We start from the raw sequence: 19842 nt of genomic DNA, 5'->3' as shown, positions 1-19842 counted from the left end.
AAAACCATTTTAAAGCTAACCTGATGTATGTAACAGGTAACAGGTAACTAACAGAATCCAAACTCAGACACGAACCACAGACAGACATCAGTGATGCTAATTCAGAAAGGCGGGGAACCCTTCACATTGGCACAGTTAGCGTTTAGCTAAGCTAGTTTATCTTACTTTCCTTTGAATTAAAATTTTATTACAAATCAAACATTAGCATATACAACATGTCATTTTGCACTATTTTTAAAACTTTCTTATGATCAATCAAATAATAAGACACAGCAAAGTGCAAACTAGGATTTCTGAGGTGTAGCATAAAAAGTGTCATTCCAGAGAATCGCGCACTGCGTGAACGAAGAGTTAGCTTAACACGGTTAGCCTCGACGTGTCTCAGGACAGGTTTTTCCTGAGGATGTACTCGTTTCTGTACTTGCATTTGTTATTCTGAGTGTATAAAGTTAATATACACATATAGTGTATATGTGGTACACTACGAGTACCCAGAGCACAAAACTTCCTCACTTTTTGTCCTACGGCAGGCATCAGTGGTGTATATCAGTATACTGCCGAATGTTCACCTGAGAGCACAGGAGCGCCGCAGTCATATGACTGATGTTAGCCTTTTACTTCTGCAGTAGCTTCAGAGCTCGTAAAAGCTGCCTAAATCTGTCAAGATTACGTACTTTTTTAAGTCCCAGCAGGGACATTTTGCCGAGGGAAGCAAAGCATTGCTAACTTATAACTTGCAGCCAGGAGGAAGCGGCTAACACAGGGACACTGATGACAGTCACATATTTGATGCCTTCAGGGACAATAAACAGTCAAAGAGACCGTCCATGAACACCAGTCAGAAATGTCATCTGTTTCTGCCTCTGACTGTAGTTTATTTGTCTTCATCTTGAGCTCCCTCTGCTGGTCACGTCACAGTACATCATCTATCTGGACACTGCAGAGAGCTGCAGACGCCGCCTGTCCACTCGCTCCGGCAACGGCACAGCACCGGGCGGCAGATCGCCATGGCGACCAGCCCAGATTGCTGGTCACCACGGTGTGAGGTCAGTGTTTCCATGGCGATGGAGCAGATGAACGGTAATCCGTCCTTGTTTTTGCGCCGTGGAAACAGGACGTGTGGGTGGAGGCAGAGACGCAGGAAGGGTGGAGGAGGTGGAGTCGTGAGCATGTTAGCATGTGTGTGATATCACTCTCTCACCAAAGCTGCACCCTCACCCCCCTCCCCTAAATCCTCACCCTCCATTCCTTTCCTCACCCCCTCCTCCTCCCTTCAGTCTTAATAGCGAATTTGCAATCATGCACGGCAGATCAAGCAGGAGCCAGCGGAAGATTAAAACGCGCTGATGATCTGGAGCAAAGAAACGAGGTCAGGGCGAGCGAGCAGCGTTTCACTGCTGCAGGAAGCTGAGCACAGACAGGACACGACGGGAAGGACGGCGAAGGACAGACACACTGACACAGCCTCAGGTCTCGGCTCTGCACGAAACAGTCCGTGCTTTTATTTGATCCTTGTATGCTTTTATTTTGGAATTCACGTGTGAACAGTATACACTGATACACTTTAAAGTACACGCAGTGAGATTTAAATCAGCGCTTCAGATAAAAGACGGGCATAAAAAGATGAGGCTGCAGTTCCCCACAGCTGCCACCAGGGGCTAATAAAGACTTATTTCCCTGACACCACCTTTAATTGATCACATGATTAACGAGAACCCACGGCTCACAGGGGGATAAATCGTGACGGCCTCGTTCCGACACTCCACGCTCTGTGCAGACATTCACAGCAGAATAAACTTTATTAAGCAGTTTGAAGACGACGGGGAGATGTTCTGATGAATCTGGAGCAGTGCCTCCCATGTGTGAAAGAGAGGCGACCATATGGTGAAGGCGTATGAGCCAAGAGCCCGCGGCAGGGTAAACTCGCAGCGCCGCGCGCTTCCTGAGTGGAAAAACACCAAATTTAGAAAACAGGTTTCTGTTTTTACAAACTGCAGCCGCTGCACATCCACTCCGGCAGCACATCTATCTTTTTTTTAAACTCCTCCTCCTCCTCTTTTTCTCTCTGGCATCTTTCAAACACAGCAGCGGCTCCTGATTGGCTGGCTGAAAGGCTTGCTGTGAGGTGTGAGGGGGCGGGGAGCGGCAGCCAATCGCGTGCTCCCTCCATCTCCCAGCCCCCTTTTTTTTTTTCCTTCCAAACCCTCCATGAATATTCACCCTCCCCATTCCCTCCCCCGTCCTGTCCCCTCCCCCTCCCTGAGTGGAAAAAAATCCCCTCTGAGATTTAAATCTGCCCCCTTCCTCCTCCTCCTCCGTCTTATGTAGAAGAACAGCAGCCTCACACAACATGGAGGGACGGCAGCTCGCTTTGTGTCACTCACACAATAGACTCCACCACCTCCTCCCTCCCCCGGCTCTCCTCCCTCCCCCGTCCTCCCTGCTTGCAGATTTCAGGTTGCATTGCAGCAGCTCAGCCTGCGCTGCAGCCTCTCTTCGCTCGCAGCTATAAATAACTCGGCAGCCATCTTATCTCTGCTCCTCTGCTTTGTTTTTTGTGCTGTGGCCCCCGTGGAGCAGAGGAAGGGGAGGAGGGGCGGAGGAGGAGGGGCTCCAGGGACAAATGTGATGACGAAATTAGCCGAAGGCCTCGAAGCGTCAGCATTATGAGCTGCTAAAGAGAATAAGTGTTGATTACTGAGCTGAGCTGCAGTCGCATTTCTGCTCGTTTTGCAGTCTGTTAACATTTAAAGGTCGAAAGGTCATGAAGACTTTGCCTCTCGCAGCAGCGCTGCTGTGAGGCGGGAGGAGCAGTTGGTGGTTGGAGGTCCTGTTTGTGGGTAAATAATTAACCTCCAGGCTGTTCATGGAGCCTGTGTCTGTGCTGGAAGAGGTCCCGGTCACTCGCGGCGTGTCAGAGGACATTTGCATCACTTTGAGTCTTTCTGAGCCGCCCCCCCCCCCGCGGTGCAGATGGTCTCTTATTGAGTCCTTGCAGCTCAGTGGGCTCGTTCACAATGAACAGCAGCTGTCGCTCTCCCAGCTCCTCTGGAAAAGCCCACCTCTCTCCTAATGGTGACCTTCTGTCTGCTACCCAGCAGGATTTGGGGCTTAGCGAGCTAACTTCAGGTTACGGCTTAAAGGTTACAAAGGTGGTTACATACTGACCAATCAAATCTCTGGAGGATCGAGTGGATCTCTGTGGCCTGTAAAGACTCACACAAAATCCAGTTATATCTGCAGTGAGCCGGAGCAGTAGAGCTGAGGCCACACTGTTTGTTTCCTACATTTAACATCATCGTCTGACAAACTGATGCACGTCTGACGCATCATTTTTCCCACATCATAAAGAAATTCTGCTTTAGTAAATAATAAAGCCGGCAGTGTGGCTCTTTGGGCTCTGAAACACTCTGTTAATTCATAAAAATAAAAAAATTCTACAAGAAAATTAAAAAAACAAACAAAAAACAGGAAATGTTCTGTTTTTAAATGAATATGAACAATACAAAAATCACCTAATTTCCTTTCATTCATAAATTTCCTTCAAAGGTTCCTGTTGGACCTGCTCTGGTGCAGTGTGACAGTCAGTAAGCAGACTGTAAAACTGTGAGCCCCCCCCCCCCGTCCTCCTTTGCAGTTTTCACTTTTTCCAGTCGGCCGGCCGCCGGTGCCCCCGGGCTTGTGTTTGAAGTCTTTGTCTTCAGGAACAACTTCTTTATTTTGCCCTCCTGACTGTGAACCGTTTTAGTGATATTTATGCTCCATGAGCTGTGATATGATCCTTAATCGGGGCACCTGGTCACAGGTAAGCCTGCTGACTGCTGTGCAGGTTAAACCCTGCAGGGCTGCAGCCACACCAACATCAGCAACATCAGCTCGCTTTCATTAATTTAACTCAAGTCACAGCTGTAATTATGGCACAGCTGTCACACTGACGAGTCTATTAGCATCATGTTTTATAGGCTCTCGTTTGTGGCCAGTGAAATATCACCTGTACAGTACGTACTGTAGCCTGACTGAGTTTAACTGCTTCTGTTTAATCGATGAACCCTACATTCGTCTCTGTTCTAATGCCATTTTAAATAAAAGTGTTGGAACGCCCTCCACGCAGCCTCTAAGATTAAACTGTTGTGTGAAACTGTTCAAATGAAACTAGACGGAGTACTTTTAGAGAAACTAGCATCAGATATTGAAGGCGTAGCTGTTTGTAAGTCAGACGACGGCGTGTCTGCATGAATATTAACGAGCTGTCAAACGTGTTGGATTCAGACGCAGGAAACTCGCTTTAAAGTCGCATTTACATGCAAGAAATCAGACTCAAGGTGACCTCGCAATCTGCAGTGACACACACACAGCAGCTTTATCATATTTTACACAATTCAGTTATCAAAATGGGATTTTACCCAGCAGCTGCCGACCCTAAACGTCACGTTTTGGTCGTCTTTGAGCCGTCAGCAGGTCCGAAACAGATTCAGCTCCCCTGCAAACTTCTCACATCACAGTTTGATGTCATATCAATCGATGGTGCCACGTTTTCACGAGCCGACTGATACAGAAACACTTCGATCTGCTTCATGAGGTCATTTTCACTTTCATGCGTCTCGGCCCTGCGGTTCCTCGTTCTCGTCTCTTTGCATATCTTTCATATTTTCTCAGAGTTCATATTGACACGATAACATGTACAGTCATGTTTCTCATGTCGCTCGTAGAACCTGTGTGCAGCAGTAATGGTTTTCAGCTCATTGAGGTTTGCAGGTGTGTTTATGCACGGCTCTGAAGTCAGGCTGACGTGTGAACTCTGAACTATTACAGCAGCAGCTTCTTTTCTTTTGCTGTTGGAGATCTGCTGCTGTGCTCGGCTCATCGTCCTGTTGTGGTCCCAGCTTCAGCTGAGGGACAGACGGCCTCACGATCTCCATTTGTCCACTCAGGGACTGCAAAACAAGCCCAAACCCTCCTCCACCGTGCTCACTGAGGAGTTTGTGCATCGTCCACTTTGGTCTCGTCTGTCTAAAGGACATCGTTCCAGAAGTCTTGTGGTTGGCTCAGATGCAGCTTTCAAACCTAAGCTGTGCTTTTCAGTCTTTTTTTTCCATGAACTTTAACCTTTGACATGCTAACAGAGGCCTGTGGAGTCTGGAGCTCTTGGGTTTGTAGCAGTTTCTCTGAGGACTGTGGGTCTGACCTTGGGGTGAACTCGTTGGGAAATCCACTCCTGATGTATTGTGTCACTGTGTTACCAAACAGCCCAACGTTCCACATCTGCAACCTTTGCTTTTATAGCCGTTCACACTTTCTGATATTCAGTTAACATGTTTGACTTTCAGCACCCGGCTGTTACCTCACCCTCTCAGTCCCCGAGGAAGCAGCGCTTAGTTTTTTCACATCACTGTAAACACCTCCAAGTACTTTAATCAAACCTGTGAAATCAACACTGTTTGCTGTGTTGCTGCAGCTTCGCTCTCATTGGTCCTCGATTCTCCAAATCTTAAAAACCTGAGAAGGAATTTCTCTAAGATTACAGATTACACCAGACTTTCATGGCTCGCTGTGCTGTGTGGAGCAAAGTCCTTTGAATAAGACAGTCTGTGGTCAGTCTGAGTTACAGTCACCTCACTGTGTTTAACATCCACCAGTGGAGCAGAAGGGAAGTGAATAAAAACATGTGAATGCAGCAAGTCTCCAAAGAACTTCATATTTATTCAGTAGAAATTGTGTAAGTGCTCAAACATCGACCAGTGTGGAGATGGATCCATTCATACAAACAAACTGCGGTGTGTTAGAAGGCGGCACTGACAGAAATACTGGCTGGCATTAACGATGGTGACTCAGCAGGGTTTGAGGTTTTATGTTGAATGAGACGCTTATTGAAGTGTTACAAAACAAAAGCTGCTGCGAGCGCTGACTCACCGCAGCTCTGACCTGCCGACGGCGTCCAGGAAGCCTCTGATCTCTGAGTCTTCACACGAGGCGGCGCGAGGCCGAAGCGCTCACCTGCTCCCTGTCGGACTGCGTCAGCACGGACAGGTGGACTCATTCTACCGTCCTCCTGCAGTCTGACGGCAACACGCCTGCATTTCCAGCAGTTTCAGCCCATCAGGGTCAGATCTACCATCACACGTCAGACGCAAACGTCGGCTTTAACGCCGGAGACCAGAGTTTGTTTGTTTGCTTGAGTTTTCTGACAAAGTAACAGAAAAACGTTCTGATAGTGTTTGAAAAGTTCAAACTGTTACTTTGAGCACTGTGCTGTACGACAGGTCACGTATAAATTAATGAAAAGTGTTCATGAGTTTGTTTTTGTGCAGAGAGGAAGTTCGAAAACTCCGAAAAGCAGAAGGTTGCATCAGAGAGGAACTACTTCACACAAATAAAAAGCTTTTCCTGATTCTACAAAAAAGGAGAAAAACATCTGTAAACGTTACATTATCAGACATGAAAGTCAGGCTCGGTGTCATGGAAACGAAGCGGATCACCGATAAACCTGCTGTGGGATCGGCCGGTGGGGAGAAGTGGGAGAAGACCGGAGGGGTTTTCTTTCTGCAGAAGCAGAACTGAAGGAATGATGAGAAGCAGCTTCTTACTTCTTCGAGAGCGACAAACTGGAAGGAAGACACAAAGAGTCAAACATTACAAACGCTCCGTGGACAGCACGCCAACATCGTGGTTATTGTGCAGGTGTAGAGTCCAAAAACACCTCCGATTGACCTCGTAAAGACCCGTAAATCCAGGCCTGAATCTCGGCAGTCCCCACAGCGTGTACGAAACAAAAACCCATCTGTGTAAACCAGGGGCTGGGCACCAGTGCCAGACTTTGTTAGCAGGTTTACATAAAAACCACAAAGCTGAACGTCGTGAAACTCTTAAATAATTTCGATTCAAATTCTCCAATATTGGTGCAAATGCAAATCGCAGCCAGGTCCAGTCTGCATCCACTGACCTCACAATTACTCATTAAAACAACACAAGTTGAGACACTAAACACTAAAACTAAACACAGTACAAAAATTAAAGACAAAAGAAAAAGTATATAAATGAGAGTCACTCTTTACTAATGCTGTAAATAATGTGTAGTTGTTTATCCATGCATCTCCCTCATTATTGTAGCAACTCCAGAGTTCAGACTCTTCCAGCATCGACTCGAGCAGTTTCAAAGATCTGATGCTGCTTCAGTGAAACGAACTCCTCTCAGGTCAACATGCGACCGCAGAAAACAGCACAGACTGCATCGGGGCTTCGACACAGGACTGCTAGTTAAACTTAAAGGTTTAAAACGTGATGTGGAAGAAGTGTGGCCACACTCAGCTGGCGTCTCTGTGACTGTGTCATGTTTTATCGGACCGTCTGTGTTCAGACGGCACTGAGTAACCGAGAGCTTTGACCTCATTGGTCCAGTGAAAAAGGTGAACTTACTTGAAGCTTTTGCTGTCCTGCAGGTTGAGCACCAGGCTGTCGGCGTTCAGGTACACTTTGTTTTGGGACTGCGCCACCTGCAGGTCAAACACACACAGAGTGAGCAGAGAGAAAACACAGGTGGGAGGCAGCCTGCAGGCCTGACTGAGCACAATGGGAACACTGTCCGAGTTTCAACACTGAGCTGATTCACAGCGAGAGCTGCCGAGCACGCTCGCCGTCCATGTAGGAGACGCATGACGCCAGCCGAACGCCCGGTCCCGATGACGTTCCTGCCATGTGAGAGCGATCACGCCGCCATGGAAAAGGTGCTCGGAGCTGCTAATGAATGAGCGTCATCAGTGATACTCTGGTGGAGACAAACACTCGCACGGTGTCTCAGTCACTGCTAATTATCACCATCACATTAGCTCTGATAGATTTGGGCAGTCAGTCTGAATGAAGCTCCAAACGCCACAGCGACGGCGAGCGCGCCGACACGGAGCAGAACCAGAGAGATTTCTCCCACATCAACTTCTCTTCACCGGAATTTTAAATCCTCCTCGTCACAAGGTCTTAAATAATCAGGCCCCATCTTATCTTAATGACCTTGTAGTACCATATCACCCTATTAGAGCACTTCGCTCTCACACTGCAGGCTTACTTGTTGTTCCTAGAGTATTTAAAAGTAGAATGGGAGGCAGAGCCTTCAGTTTTCAGGCCCCTCTTCTGCAGAACCAGCTTCCAGTTTGGATTCAGGAGACAGACACTATCTCTACTTTTAAGATTAGGCTTCAAACTTTCCTTTTTGCTAAAGCATATAGTTAGGGCTGGACCAGGTGACCCTGAATCCTCCCTTAGTTATGCTGCTGTGGGTCTGTACTCTCATCACCTGACTCTGCTGGGAGTCTCTTCCATCCCACCGTCACCAACTGCTGTTCAGTTTGTTTGGCTTTTTTTAAATATTGTAAAGCTCCTTAAAATTTATACATGTATGTAAAACTTGCAGATCTTGGTCAAAATGTGTCAAAGTAAAACAAGAAGGTTTCAAGTGGCTGCTGCAGTGTACTGATCCATTTGTATCTGCACTTTAAGACAAGCAGCAGCATCTGCTGAGCAGACGTCAGCGAGTTTGTGGAAATTTAGGAAACAGTCTTTAAATTTAAAACTGACCGAGAGCTGATGGATGAGGCCGGTGCAGGTGGGATGCTGGGTGGAGATGTTTGCGGCTGACGTCGGAATAAAGACTCAAACATATCTGTGTTTTCATCATCCTCATTAACCTGCTCTCTGCTCTGATTGGCTGCTGAGGTTCACCTGTGTCTGAAGCCAGGGGGGCAGAGCGGCTCCATCTCCTCTCTGCTTGCCTTCCACAGTTTCCATGTATTAGTCACAGCTCGCGGTGAGGTCGGCTCACGGCTTCCTTCCTGTGTTTTCAGGTTCCACCTCCCTCGTCAGGTTTTCAGGATTTTATATCTCAAACTCTTTGAAACTTCGTGGCATCTTTTTACTTTTATTCCTCTGAGTCGTGGATTTAAAGCCTGCGATCTCTGTTTAACATGTTGGCTTCATCCATGAATTGACTGTATTTTGTGTGAGTGAAGAGGCGAGTGCATCACTCTGCTTCACGAGGGTTTGTTTTTCCTGCTCGTCACTTTAAATACGCGATGTTTTCACCGTGATTTTGATGCAAAGTCAACTTTAAAGCCTCGATGAAGCCGTGTTTCTCTCTTCTGTTGCTGCTGATCATCGCTTCAGCCTCTTCCACCTGATCTGCGTTCTTTTAAAACCTTCAAACATTTCTTTCCAGCTTTAATTTCAGATAATTAAATCCAGAATTAATGCTCGACATTTCCTGCTGTGGGCTGATGCGTGAGTGGAGGTCAAAGGTCAGAGCTGAGGACAAAAAACAGACAGTTTACAGTCTGAGCCTTTTGTTTCAGTCCTGCTTTCTGTTACATTCCTGCTCTCTTGGCGCCACCTGGTGGTCTGGATCACACATGGCAGCTCAACACGGTCGAACTCAAACCAAACGTTCGGCGTCCGCTGTCCAGTGATTAATGAATATAGAACAAATATCTTTGACTGTTCTTGTTCACGTCAGCTGCAGCTGCTGAGGCCTGCATCACTGCTCAGCTCAGCTGTTGGTAGTTACTGTACAAAGAGCGATTCTTAACCAGGAGAACCCCACGCTGCGCCGAGTAACGAGTTTACTCTGGTGATGAAAATCAGACCAACAGTGAGACCACGCTGCTGCAGGAACACGTGTGATGTTTACTCTGAAGAAAACGAAACATCACATCAGGATCATCTGGTCCACATTTGAGTTTTTAGTTTCAGCCAAACTGACGAGTGTGAAACCTCCCATCAAACAGCTGTTCTCAACCTCAAATATGTGTCTCTTCATCTCCCACACAGAGGAGGAGGAGGGGCAGGTTAGTTTTAACTCTGTTACTCTGCAGGTGTTCGTAGCGCGGCAGGTGAGCCGGCGCTGCTGATGTAACAACAGCTACACTAAAGCAGCGCTCTGGCTCTACTTTACCTCCGTGTTCATAATCAGCTTTGCAACATTCTGGTGCAGCGAATTCTCCGGAGCACCGACACAGTCAGGATTTCTCTCTGACAGAGGCGGCTCGCCGAGCACCGAGAGCTCCACGACTGACAACCAATGACTGCTGAGCGTTTCAAACTATTAAAGACTGAAAGACGAGCACAAAGTGACCCTGAAAGGACCGATCAGACAAAAGATTCACAAAACAAACAAACGAGAAAAAGAAGGGAAACAGGTGTGTTAGGTTTGTGAGAGACACCACCTGCGCATCCACCCTTTAAAGGAGGCCAGCTCTTCCTCTGTGGTATCCACAGTAGAAGAGACGCTCGAGTGTCACAGGAAACGTCTTGAAACAATCATTTTAATCATCCTATCGTCAGTGACCCTGCAGTCTCCTAGGAGACACACACACAAGGTTTGACTTGACCTTTGACCTTGATCTCAGCTACACCTTTGGTGTGAATTTCAAAATCCTACGTCACCTCGTTCTCGAGAAACTTATGTTTCCACACCAACCCACCTGCCCCCCCCCAGCGGGTGACAACACCTCCCCTCTTTTACAGCTGATGGTAAATGCAGTGATGCAGCACAGCAGCATCACTGCATTAAACATTTCCTCTCGCCGTCTGCCATCAGCCCTCTTTCTTTTTTTTCTTCAGCACAAATTCTTTCACCTCTGCTCACTTTGTTTATTATCCACCACGAGGAGTCACAGGAGGGCCCGACTGAGAAATAAAACTGATGAGTTTACATTTAAACCTGTTGGTTTAAATCGTGATGTGACGAGGTCATCGGCGGCGTACGACTCTCGGCTCTGCTGAGGTTTCGTTCCTGCTGAATGGAAACAGTCGCAGACTCAAACAAAAGGCGCCTTGTTTGCATTCGTGCTCCTCTCCCCTGCCTCAGTGTCAGCAGGGTGGAGTGTGTGACTCTGGATTTGTGCTTATTTGTGCATTTTTAAAGGGACAGTACGCAGAGCAGAACTGTGACTGTGGATGAGTGAAATGTGTTTTTATTTGTGGGATTCTGTTTCAGGCTTTGAGGGTTAAGACGTGTCAAACAGACGAACATCGTGTGGGTCGTGTTTCCTACCGTCTTGGCGATGTTCTGCGCCGCCCGGATCTTCCTGAGTTTCAGGTAACCTGGATTTTTGGTCACGGCCTCGCCCAGCTGCAGCAGACAGAAACAGGCTGTTAGTGAGCGCTACACACCTGCAGGAGAGCGAGCAGCGGGCCGAGCAAGCCACTCCCAGCGCTCAAACTAACGACGAGCGGGATCGAAGCTGCGGGCGTGTCACCGCTCGGCTTCGCACGCACGCTGACATGCAGAGAAAATAATTAGCACATTTTTGGATGAAGTGTTTGTTTGAGGTGTTTCTGGTTCTCACAGGGCGAGGTGAGCGAGTTCACACAGAGCAGGTATTCACACGAGCGCAGCCACAGCAACAAGCACTGTATTTTACTAAAGCACACTCGCTTTGTTTTTGGATACTAACTCGTAAAAATCCTTGAAAGCGCTGAATGACTGCAGATGTTTAACAAAAACAACAGCTGGAAACAGCTGCTCTCACACTGCCATCCAAACTGCTGCTCAGAGGTCGTCTGAGGCTTTACATGGACTGAGCTTCAGCTTCCTCACGTCTGAGATCTGCAAGTCTAAGATCGTCGGTTTGATCCCAGGAGGAGACGCATCCCGCTGGGGTTGTGTTAGGAAGGCAAAACTCTGGAGGAGCTGCCCACTGTGGGAACCTCACCGGGATAAGAAGCAGCTGAAAGCATCACCAGCACAAAGATACACGTCTCTGAAGAACGGAGGCTGATACGAGGAAACATGAACGTGTGGGTGACGCTGAGCTAATGCCGGACCCACAGCCGGGGCTGGAAGAGCCACATTATCACAGATTCTTGAGCCAATACCTGATGAGCTAATAAGTGTGATGTTGTCATAAATGAGGTTACAGTGAGCATGCTCAGTCACTGATGTGTTTTATGCTGCTGGAGTTTCAGTGAAGTTACATTTACTGAAGCTTCTCTGTGATAAACCTACAAACGAGTGATTAACGTGAACTTATGAGCTCACAGAGGTGCTGATTTCTGCAGCGCTGCTCTCGTGTCCTGTTCAGACGAACAGTGACTGTTAATATTCCTCAGATATCTCTAATCGCCCGCTGATTGGTCAGATCTCTGTCAGTCTGAGTTACCAGAGAGAAGTGACGCTGTTATCTCTGACTTGGGTTTGAGGTTTTGTTGAACCATCATCCAAACACAGCCAGAGGCCTCCTCCACGAACACGTCACCTGCTGACGTTTAATGAACGAGCTTCTTGAAAAACTGACTCCTGCAGCTCCTCTCTGCTACAAACTTATTTTTATCCAGTAATTATAATGACAGTATTAGGCTCAATAATTTGATCTGAAAGAGTTCAGTTTCTGTGTTTGCTGCGGTTTTTCAGGTCTGAATGTTATAAAGAACCAAACGTTTGTCTGAGTCTCAGAGTTTCAGGTTTCAGACGGAGGCTAAAGTTTGGAGGACTGCTGTGGCGCACACACACACACACACACACACACACACACACATGTGTGTATTTATATCCTTGTGGGGACATTTCATTGACACAATGCTTTCCCTAGCCCCTTACCCTAAAACTAACCATCAAAAATGAATGCCTAACCCTGACCCTTACCCTAAACCTAACCATAACCTAATTGTAACCCTGACACTAAAACCACATTTTGAGGCTCAAAAATGCCTTCAAACTCGTGGGGACCGGGATTTTGGTCCCCACAAGGGCTGTTTGTCCCCACAAGTATAGTAAACTACCAATTTTTGGTCCCCATGAAGATGTTAATACCCGTCCACACACACACACACACACACACACACACACACACACACACACACACACACACACACACTTTGTAACTTTGACACTGTGGATTTCATTTGTTTTTTAATCTAAAAAAGTAATTCATCTTAAAGACATCTCCCTCCAAAGCTGAGCTCACCATCTTGGCGGCCTGAGCTTCTCCTTCGGCCTGGATGATCTTCTGCCTCTGGTCCTGTTTGGCCTTCTCCACGTAAAACTGAGCTCGCTGCGCCTCCTGCTGGGCTGAAGAGGAACAAACAACAATCGTTCATCACAGCTGAGCAGAGACGCACCCCGCAGGTCAACGACCTTTCATGTGATTGTTTTTATAAGTTCATCACTCTGGTTTAATCTGGGTAATGTAGCTTTAGGTCAAGTCTCATGATTTTGTCTCCAATAAACTGAAATCATTTCATTCTCCACACGCTGATGATAAACCAGCCGTTACTGTCAGGTGGACGCAGTAATCATCGAGTCCCCGGGGTCAGAAATTCGGCCCGATGTGGCTGCAGGACAAAGACCGAGCGACTCTTCACTCACCGACTTGTTTGGCCTCCACGGCGGCCGTGTACTCGCGGCTGAAGCTGAGCTCGGTGATGGCCACGTCGTCCAGGATGATGTTGAAGTCTTTGGCCCGCTCAAACAGCTCCCTGCGGATCAGCATGGAAACCTGAAGGAGACACAGAGTCAGACAGAGGAGGACCTCAGTGTCAGATCACTAAAAGTGATCATCAAGAACTCTGAAATATCAAATTGAGCTGCAGGACCAGTCAGGACTTCTGACTGGCCCTCTGCAGGAACACTCCACAGAGCTCCTGTGGACAGGGTGAGTCATTCCCACAGTGTTGCTCATGGTCAGTGTCACAGTGTAGCACCAGAGCGTAATGGTGCACAGAGCCTGAACCAGACAGTGAAGCTTTCAGGTTACCAGTGGCACCAGGATCCAAGCCTCACCTGAGGTCATGACCCCGGCTGAAAGGCCGAGGTCGCAGACACAAACAGCCAAAATAAGCTTCCTCCACAGGGCGTCTGAGCTCAGCTCTCAGACACGCTAAGGAGCTTACACCCAAAGGGAGCTCAGAGTGAAGCTGCACCTCCGCGAGCTGAGCTGGTTCAGGTATCTGATCGGGGGAACATTCGGGGTGCCTCACCTCGGAGGTCTAAGGACCTCTGGAACAACCACCGCACTGAACTGCAGCCCAGCTTTGGGTTATCAGACGACGAGGCACAGGTGACCCGAAGAGAAATAACACATGTGATGTAACAGCTTCCATAATATAATTATATGTTTTTTGGATTGAGATCCTCCTCACGTCCGTCTGTGTGTTTGACCCCACATCACCACACGTGATTAAACAAAGCGCACCGCTCTGGTGGCGTGTTTGTACCTGCGCTCTCTGCGTGATGAGCTGCGACGCGTTGAACTTGGCCACCACGCTCTTCAGCACCTCGTTGACGATGGAGGGCAGCACGCGCTCGTCGTAGTCCTGTCCCAGGTGCTGGTAGAGGACGGGCAGGTTGGACGCCAGCGGCCGGGACAGAACTCGCAGGGAGACGTTGACCATCTGCAGGTCTGAGAGACAGAACCAGTCAGAACCTGAACATCTGTGACAGCTGCTGACTAACCAACCGTAGCTCTGCTGTTCTGTGAGATTCACACGACTGATACAAATATTTCAGGTGTTGTGGTAAAAAGGTTCAACTTGTTTGAAGCTTATTCATGATTTTGCACAGGCTCGATTCACACCTCTGATTCGTCAATGAGTTCAACCAGCTTTGAAGCACTGTGGCCATCTGTGGGTATATTCTTATAGTTTATAGGCTTATTCCAAAAGTCTCCAAACTGTTGACTGAACATTATACTGATTTACTTTTTCATTGATTATCTGAAACTAACCAGCTGTTATATGAAGACACAGTGAAGTGTCTGTAAACACATTAAAACATGAAGCTGATCTGTATCTGTGGAGTTTCCAACAATGCTGAGAAGCAGCTTTACTGACACTTAATGATTAAAAGCTTAATCTAAGACTGGATAACCTGATGTGTCCTCGAGGCTGCAGGACTCTGAAAAAGTCTGAAAACTGGACTTGTTTTCCTCTAAAACCAAACACGTCCACAGACGGTCTTCAGTTATATGAAGGAGGCGTCTGACCTTTGCTTCCAGTGAGAGAGGAGATCTTTCTGGGTCTGGCTCTGATGTCATAGATGATGGGATACTGAAACCAGGGTATCCTGAAGACAGACACACAGAATCACATCAGTTAGTTTGCTGATCTGTTTTTTTCTGCATCTGTAAATCATTTTTATTAAACTGGTTTCTAATGCTGGAATCCTCAGAGGTGTTGGGGGGCTGCACCTTCATGTGCATGTCCATCTACTCTGCAGGACGTCTTTTAGTGCAGTTTTATAGAAAGGAAGAAAGTCGGAAGACTGTTCGGCCCTGAAAAACCTGCTGTTTACCCAACACTGATCGGTTAAACTCAAAAAGGAAAAGCCATTTTTATAAATCAACACAGAAAAGGTCAAATTTAGAGAAAATTTAATAGAAAATGAGATTAGAGAGCCTGAAATGTATTGAGGAGGCGCTGATAAAGATTATTTAGAAACGGAGCAAACAGAGCAGTGAAACAGAAAATTAAAACACTTTCTGACTGTTTTACGGTCCCGCCCACACCTCCAAACAACCACGCCCATTAATATGAGCCAACATCAGTCACCTGTCAGTCAGTATGAGCTAGTTGCTATGGTAACAGTGTGGGTGTGGACTCGTACCTGAAGTGGAGTCCCTCGGCGAGCACCGTGTCCATCTGCATCCCTCCGATCCGGTTGAAGATGATCGCCCTCTGACCTCCTTCCACTGCACACAGGAGACCAAACAGACTGAAACCTGAGCTGTTCTTCAATCGTTTCTACTAAACTGACGGAGCCCTTTTCACCGCCTGAAGCTCCCACTCAGGAACATAAACTACAAACACAGATCTGTCAGCACAGACCTGCTCTCTGCTGTGTGAACATCACAACAATGATGCTAATGACATCACTGCTGACACACTTCAGCCTGTTAAACCGAGACTAAAACAAACTTCTGATACCTTCACCTGGTCCAGAGGTGGACGTTCACGTTAATGTGACCATAGTTTAACACGAGGTCAGTAATACCTGAGAGTCAAAAGCTCAGACTGCTCTAAATACTCAGTTTCACACAGTTTTTTCTTGCTCTTGGACCTTGATGATGTCATAGAGAGACCTTATTGTTAACGTGGTCAGCTCACGCACAGATGTTGGCTTTAAGTGAAGGTAAAACAGCTTCTTACAGACAGCTGAGGGGCATCGAGGCCTGCGAAGTGGGACTCATGCTAAGCTGCTCTAATAAAAATATAAAACATGGATCTGAAAATGAAAGACTTTAATTAAACAGTGAAGATGTTTTAGATTGTAGTTCGTGAGATGAAAATGAATACAAGCATGAGCACAAAGCTGTGGATTTTCTCTTTTTCCACAGATGTCTCAGAGTACCACCGAGCACCATCAGCCTCTCTGAAGGTTTCACAGAATCAGACATACAGGAAAGGCCCATTTCTCATCCTACTGAGTTTTAAACATTTGAAGTTTTTCATATAATAAAGAACAGACCGTTAGCGCCAGTGCTTGCAGGTGGAGCAGACTTTGTGTGGCTGCCTGCTAAAAACCATTTAGTGAGTAAATATTTTATACATATTTAATCACTTCTTGTTTCATAAGCCTGAGCCGACCACCTTTAGACGCAGAATTTACATCATCATCCGTCTCTTGTCTGGCTGGGTAACAACTGCAGCCCAACTCCACTTTTCCTTAATCAAAGCTGGAAACTTGCAGAGCAGCTTCAGGCAATCTCATGTTTTTGTATCAATAAAGGAGAGAATCGAGCTTCGAGCCTGTACCACAAACCACAGACACGCTTTGATAAAAGATCTATAAAGAACTCTGTCACACTAAATATGCCAGATTACTCCAGGAGAGTGGGAGTGTCAGGGATCAGAGCCCCAGCTGTGCTGAATATTCATGCTTTCACAGTGATTGAGGGTTACCTGTGTACGTGGCTTCCTTCACTGTGTAAGCCAGAGCTCCAGCACCAATCAGCAGCTTCAAGCCGAGTCCTGCGCCCCGAGGTCCTGAAGACATCCTGCCTGCGATCTGCCGCAGCTGCTGCAGAAAACCCTGAAACACAAGGATTTCAGTAAATCTCCCCCGTGCTCGCTCACACAGGGACACTCATGGTTAAAACTCAGTGACCTTGACTCTGGGTGGACAACCCCCCCTCCCTTTATATCTACAAGGCCTGCATGTACCCGCCACAGAAACATGCCACATCGTTAGAGGACACTCAAATTCTCTCTAAAAATAAACTGTTTAAAAAAATAAAATAAAATAAAACAAAGGGACACAACCATATTAACACAAGGCTGGACACGTCTGATCATCTGTCTTAACTTTAAGGACTAATTTTAAACTCGGCTCATGCAAAAAGCACAAAACATAATTAGACTTAAAGAGAATCAGCTTTCTTTGGCTTGTTGTGCTAGCTGCGGGTTAATTAGCCTGTAACATCAGGGACTGCAGACTCACCTGCCTGCACACCTGATGCACCTGAGTGTGTTACGCATAGGCAGAATTAAATAACGGCTTCTAGAAACTTGCAATATTTTCAGTGAATTTACTTCTAATCCGTATACATGTGTTAAAAACTCAATTATTTCATAATCTGAGCGAGTTTTAAAGGGACCCCGGCGTCATGTTCAACTTCCACTCTCTGCCTGAGTGTAAAGCTAGCTAACCGGCATCGAGTGGCTCTCACGGCCCCCCACCTGTGCCTCATTAGTGACTTCAGGCTGGATGGAAGCTGGCTGACATGATTTCGAGTGTAAACCTGCTTACATCAGACTCACGTGTCAGACCTAAAAGCTTTTAAAATGTCACCCAGGTGCGTGCAAAGCGCGGGAAACCCGGAGCGGCTGAACCTGAGCTGAAGGCAGAAAACGCGCCAAACTTTCCTTTAAAGCCGAGTTTAAACGTGAGACTTAGAAACACTCACCCCGGGATCTTTATTCGCCATGCTCGCCCTCTGCGCCTGTTAGAAAACCAAGTGAAGAAGACAAGGTCGCAAGTGATGACGCGTTTCCGGGATTGTGGGGTAACTTGGGAAATGTAGTTTTTAAGAGTATTGGGGCATAGTCTCTATCGGCCGTGAATTTCTGATGACTTTGAGTTAAAAGCAGCCAGATAATACTAATAGAGACAACATTAGAATATTGTGATATTATTACTACACACACTTTAAACCTCCGGGTGGGGGTGACGGATGTTTTCCTTTGTCTCCTTCTCTATATTTCCCCTTTCCTAGTTACCTTTTTATTACTTTTCCTACTTTCTTTATACTTCCCTGATTTTTCTTGTCCGCATTTTCTTCTCTCCTCTTCATTTCCTTTCTTCCCCTGCCTTACGTCATCATTAATCAGTCTTTCTTCCCTTTACCTTAATTTTTTTTCCTTGCTGCCCTTTACAAGTTTTAAAATTACATACTACAGAAACATTTTCTTTTTTCCTTATGTCCTTTTCTTTTCCTAGTTTTCTTACACTCCAGTGTACTTTTATCCACTCTCCCGTTTCCTTAATTACATTTTCTTTCTGAATTTTAACTCAAGTCTTTGTTGCTACTTCCGTATACTTCCCTGTCATCTGTGTTTCCTTTCCTTCTTTCCATTCGTCCACATAGATGAAAAGAAAACCTGTTAATATGAGTCACGAATAGTAATGAATAATAAAAGCAATTGCAGAAGAAAAGTTTTACAAATGAATAAAAATAACAAAAGAAAGACATAATGAGGGCAGTGACACATAACGGTGAGTTTATCAAAGTGTGCAGGTCCTTCCAGAGTTGGGGGTTCCTGATGGATGGATTTTAAATATAATAAAATGTTTTAAACCCACCCAAAGTTCTGAGGATGGAAATTAAGGATTCGCTTTTCATTTTTGCCATAAAAGAGGAAGTCTCAGCAGCCAAGTCTCTACAAAATAAAAGCAAGAAGGATTCTGAGCTATAAAGTACAAAGTTATAAGAGTTAAAGACAGAGTACAGCGTATGATCTCACGGATACAGTGATGCCGGCCCTGAGCAGCAGGGGGCAGCAGAGGGCAGCAGAGCTCCGGGGTGTCAGCAGCTCCTCAAACCGCAGGAGCACCTGCTGCACATAAAACGGTTATTTTCACACTGAAATTCACTCAAGCCTTTGTTTCCGTGGTTTGAACACAGTGAAGTCAGCCACTGAAATGCTTCCGTTGTGCTTTCAAGAAGAAATTTTGCGACAGAGTTCAAGGAATTAACATCAAAATCCTGCTGCTGTGCACACAAACTGGACATATTTACTCATCTTCCTCTAAAGGATGAGAAAAAGTTAGTTCCACATTTTAAACCAATACTAGTCAGAATAATGACTAATAACAATCATATAAAAGTATTTAAAAAGCAATCAGAAAATAAAGGCTGTCACTCAAATAAAAATGTGACCTTCACTAATTTATTACACTGTCATGTTTAAACGTTATTCTATTACACTGTTATCACTACGGGTCAACACATATTAATAAAAATAGCACTACTGACTTTTATTATCTCTGCCCTGCATCTGTATTTTTACTTCCTTCCAAAAATGAAACTTAAAGGCACAATTATGAGCTGAGGTAAAACTATGACTTCGCAAATCAAGCTAATGAAGCGACGTATAAAGGATAAATAAACTGGACATATTTAGAAAAATCATTAAACAATTAAAATTGGGAGTTCATAAAAGTAGAATTTGAAACTCTTAAATTTTTAGAAACAGAAAAAGGTAGCTTTTTATTTGAAATGTGAAGAGTAAGCTCACACCTGCTCTCTTCAAACTTTGAACACAAGCTCAAATCTCAAACAGCGAAAATCAAGCAAAGAATTCAGATCATAAAAAGGAAACAGACACACCCCTAATAACACAAACTTTAAGCCTTAATGCAATTTA

The 19842-nt window shown here is 46.0% G+C and overlaps 1 protein-coding gene across 1 annotated transcript; it reads right to left on the bottom strand.

Annotated features, from left to right (window-relative positions):
* Positions 1 to 5679: 5679 nt before the first annotated feature.
* LOC134616407 (prohibitin-2-like) lies at positions 5680 to 17967 on the bottom strand. Its single transcript, XM_063461277.1, has 10 exons — positions 17883 to 17967; positions 16879 to 17008; positions 15584 to 15668; positions 14964 to 15043; positions 14197 to 14381; positions 13349 to 13478; positions 12948 to 13051; positions 11036 to 11113; positions 7414 to 7490; positions 5680 to 6602 (listed from the first exon to the last, which is right to left on the bottom strand). The coding sequence occupies exons 1-10, from the start codon at positions 17901 to 17903 to the stop codon at positions 6581 to 6583; spliced, it is 912 nt and encodes a 303-aa protein (XP_063317347.1). The 5' UTR covers positions 17904 to 17967; the 3' UTR covers positions 5680 to 6580.
* Between the last annotated feature and the right edge of the window lie 1875 nt (positions 17968 to 19842).

The sequence above is a fragment of the Pelmatolapia mariae genome, linkage group LG18 (genome assembly GCF_036321145.2).
Source record: "Pelmatolapia mariae isolate MD_Pm_ZW linkage group LG18, Pm_UMD_F_2, whole genome shotgun sequence".
NCBI classification, from domain to species: Eukaryota; Metazoa; Chordata; class Actinopteri; order Cichliformes; family Cichlidae; genus Pelmatolapia; species Pelmatolapia mariae.
Note: the sequence above shows the minus strand (reverse complement) of the source record. Positions and strands in the feature narration are given on the sequence as shown.

Excerpts from the sequence above, each read along its gene's own strand:
- LOC134616407 (XM_063461277.1), bottom strand. The coding sequence starts at position 17,903 with ATGGCGAATAAAGATCCCGGG. Across the intron at positions 13,052-13,348 it reads CGTGGAGGCCAAACAAGTCG|CCCAGCAGGAGGCGCAGCGA; the intron begins GTGAGTGAAGAG and ends GTTCCTCTTCAG. Across the intron at positions 6,603-7,413 it reads CAGGACAGCAAAAGCTTCAA|TTTGTCGCTCTCGAAGAAGT; the intron begins GTAAGTTCACCT and ends TCTTCCTTCCAG.